At 36.3% G+C, this 3577-nt stretch overlaps 1 protein-coding gene across 1 annotated transcript; it reads left to right on the top strand.

Annotated features, from left to right (window-relative positions):
- The first annotated feature begins 1386 nt into the window (after positions 1-1386).
- LOC107080711 (gastrula zinc finger protein XlCGF57.1-like) lies at positions 1387-3559 on the top strand. Its single transcript, XM_015368915.1, has 2 exons — positions 1387-1463; positions 1573-3559. Exon 2 carries the CDS (start codon positions 1716-1718, stop codon positions 2985-2987), a length of 1272 nt encoding a protein of 423 aa, XP_015224401.1. The 5' UTR covers positions 1387-1463; positions 1573-1715; the 3' UTR covers positions 2988-3559.
- Positions 3560-3577: the final 18 nt, after the last annotated feature.

The raw sequence follows: 3577 nt of genomic DNA, 5'->3' as shown, positions 1-3577 counted from the left end.
GGATTTTGTGAACCGTTCCACCCCTAATATATATATATATATATATATATATATATATATATATATATATATATATATATATATATATACATAATGTCTGTGTGTATATGTATAATCAGGACCTCTTCACATAACCAAGTAATACATAAAGGCTAAAAATAATTGTAATATAAATGGATTTATTAGAATCATATTGTGTATTGCAATTTCTTTAACCTCTTAACATCCACCTCATTTTGCGTAATCCTCGCCTATTTTGCATACCAAAATGGAAAGGCAAATAACTTAGGAACCGTAAGCCCAAATTACATGTACAATACATTATTTGAAAGCTAACACCCTCTAGTTTCCTAATATATATATATATATATAATATATATTATTATTATTCCTATATATTATATTAAAATTGGCTGACTAGAACGCAGACCAACCTGCATCAGTTCAAACATGACTCAAAGTTGTTTTTTTAATTCTCGGAAATGATAGGTCATTTTTTCAACAGCAGTAATAAAGACATTATTGAGAAAAAACAGGTTTTATTGTATTATATTTGTTCTGCATCATATCAAACACAAATGCAGAACATTTCAGACCTCTAGCTATAACAGTTCCAGAGCTGTGGGGCTTTGAACTTTTGGTGTCAGCTTGGAGCTGCGTGCAATTGCTCCACCTGCTGGTAAAGATTTTACCAGTGGAATGTTATGCATTCTGAGTTATTACCCCCACTTAAGGTTATTTTACCTCTTAAAAGGCCCGGTGGACCTTTTAAGAGGTGAAATAATTCCTGGCGATCTGTAACACAGCACCTTCACAATGCGCAGAACTGCTTTAGTTTATGAAGTTTTAGAGCCTTAGAGGCATCAGAGAAAGATCCAAATAGATCTTAAGTATCAACAAAGATCAGAAAACACAGAGTCATGAAACATGTTTAGATGGGATTTTGTCATAGTTTATTTCTTAGCTCTTTTTAACAAGGAGTAAGCAGTAGAGAACACACAAACACATATTATGGGTAGAACTCCTCACCCGTATGTGATTAGCTTAGTCTGACATTTTTTAAACTAAAGGGAAAAGTAACTTTAAACTAAATAATTTTCAAACGTGAAAGATTTCAATCTGAAAAAAAGAGATGAACTGAAAACAAATTTTGTAACCTAAATGAGATTTGTATCTAAAAAATCCATCTATCCCAATATCTTCTCTTACTTTTTCTTCAGCATCACGGCGGGGCTGTGTGAGTTAAAGCTGGGGTACATCCTGGACAAGTCATCTGGAAAAAAAAAAAAAAAAAATATGAAAAGTGGTTGAAACATCTCTTTTGTGACCGAGAATTTGCAAATCATCTGTTCAGGCATATTCCGAAGCTTCGATGATAAGAGTGGTGGTCCATTCCTTGCCAGAAGACAGTGGAGCATCAACTGCTCTTTTACAACGGTTAATAGAACGTCAGAGTTGCAGTGGTAGATGTATTTCCAGTCTCGCTATATGTTGTTGAATCCAACGTAAGGAAGATTAAAGTGATATGGCCTTTTTTAACCAACAGTCTTTCTTCTGTGTTTTTCTTTCCAGACCACCTACAAGATTATGTTTGCAATGAGGAGGTTTTCTCTGACCATCAGCTCTGTGATCAGGCGAGGAATTTTAATTTGGACAAAGAGGAACCAGAATCTCCGCAGAAAAAAGAGGAGCAGCAAGAGCCAGAACATCCCTGCATGAAAATAAAAACTATGGTGCCCCCCATAAGTGCGCATAGACAGCAGCTTGTTCTGAAGCAAGAGACTGAAGATACAGGGGAGAAACCTTTCCCCTGTTTGACATGTGGAGAAAGCTTTCTGAAAGATCATTTAAGGGGTCACATGAGAACTCACACAGGTCGGCAGATTTACGAGTGTCTTACCTGTGGAAAAAGCTTTCCTCAGAAAGGTGCTCTTGATACACACATCAAAATGCACACAGGTGAGAAGCCTTTCTCCTGTACAATGTGTGGCAGAAGTTTTAACATTAAAAGTAAGTTGACTGACCACATCAGAACACACACAGGTGAGAAGCCGTTTTCCTGTACGATTTGTGGAAAAAGTTTTTCTACAAAAAGTAACATGAATGCACACATGAGAGCTCACACAGGTGAGAAGTCGTTTTCCTGTACGATTTGTGGCAAAAGTTTTACTGCTAAAAATAGATTGAACTTTCACATCAGAAATCACACAGGTAAGAAGCCTTTCGAATGTGTTTTCTGCGGGAAAAGCTTCACCTTTAAATCTGGCCTGGATGATCACATTAGAACACACACAGGCGAGAAGCCGTTTTCCTGTTTGATTTGTGGCAAAGGTTTTATTAAAAAATGTCGTTTGACTTATCACATCAGAACTCACACAGGTGAGAAACCTTTCGAATGTGTTTCTTGTGGAGAAAGCTTCATAGATAAATGCACTCTTAATAGACACAGTATAATTCACACTGGTGAGAATCCTTTTACATGCCTGTCCTGTGGAAAAAGCTACACCTTCAAATCTGCTCTTAAAAGACACATTAGAACTCACACAGGTGAGAAACCTTTTGAATGTGTTTCTTGTGGGAAAAGCTTCACCTCTAAATCTGATCTTGATCAACACTACAAAATTCATACAGGCGAGAAGCCGTTTTCCTGTATGATTTGTGGTAAAGGTTTTATTAAAAAACTTGGTTTGACACATCACATTAGAACTCACACAGGTGAGAAGCCTTTCAAATGTGTTTCTTGTGAAAAACGCTTCACATATAAATGTGCTCTTAATAGACACATGGTCATTCACACTGGTGAGAAACCTTTTACATGCCTGTCCTGTGGAAGAAATTTCACCTTCAAATCTGCTCTTAATAGACACACGATGATTCACACAGGTAAGAAACCGTTCTCCTGTGTGATTTGTGGCAACGGTTTTACCACAAAAAATAGTTTGATTAGTCACATGACTAATCATGCAAGAAAAATCTTTCATCCTTGACATGTAGAAATATCTTAGACAAAGATTTATTGCTTCACATAACAAGTCACAGCAGTGACTTCATATGTAGCAGTAGATGCCAAAGGACTTTTGATATGTTACAATTAGGGCTATCAAACGATTAAAATTTTTAATCTAATTAATCACAAGGTGTCTTGAATAAATTTTGATTAATCACTAGCCTAAATATTATTGAAAAATACACATTTTCTGTGGCAACTTAGCCATTGCTTTTTTTTTTTTTAAACAAATACAGGATGGGTGAATGGAACATTTTTCGTTCAAAACAAACAGCTTGACCTTTAACCAATTACATGAGGTCATTTTACCCTGCTATTTATTCACCTTTTAGCCAGTTGTTAAGGCAAACTAACTGGTTTACATTTTCTGAATGTAAAGTGGACCGTTACTAAATGCCCTGCGTTCGGTGAGGGTGGTCTGACGCATGCGTGTCGTAACAGCTGAAGTTAAAGCCCCAACAAAGGAATGCTTGGCATTAAAGGAATAGTACACCCAAAACATGATTAGCCTTCATTTTCTACTCACCCCCATGCTGAACAACACTCTGGAGTACTTTTTTGATATCTCAA

Source organism: Cyprinodon variegatus, unplaced genomic scaffold, assembly GCF_000732505.1.
Source record: "Cyprinodon variegatus isolate N-32 unplaced genomic scaffold, C_variegatus-1.0 Scaffold2243, whole genome shotgun sequence".
NCBI lineage: Eukaryota > Metazoa > Chordata > Actinopteri > Cyprinodontiformes > Cyprinodontidae > Cyprinodon > Cyprinodon variegatus.
This window is presented reverse-complemented; position numbering and strand designations above follow the sequence as displayed.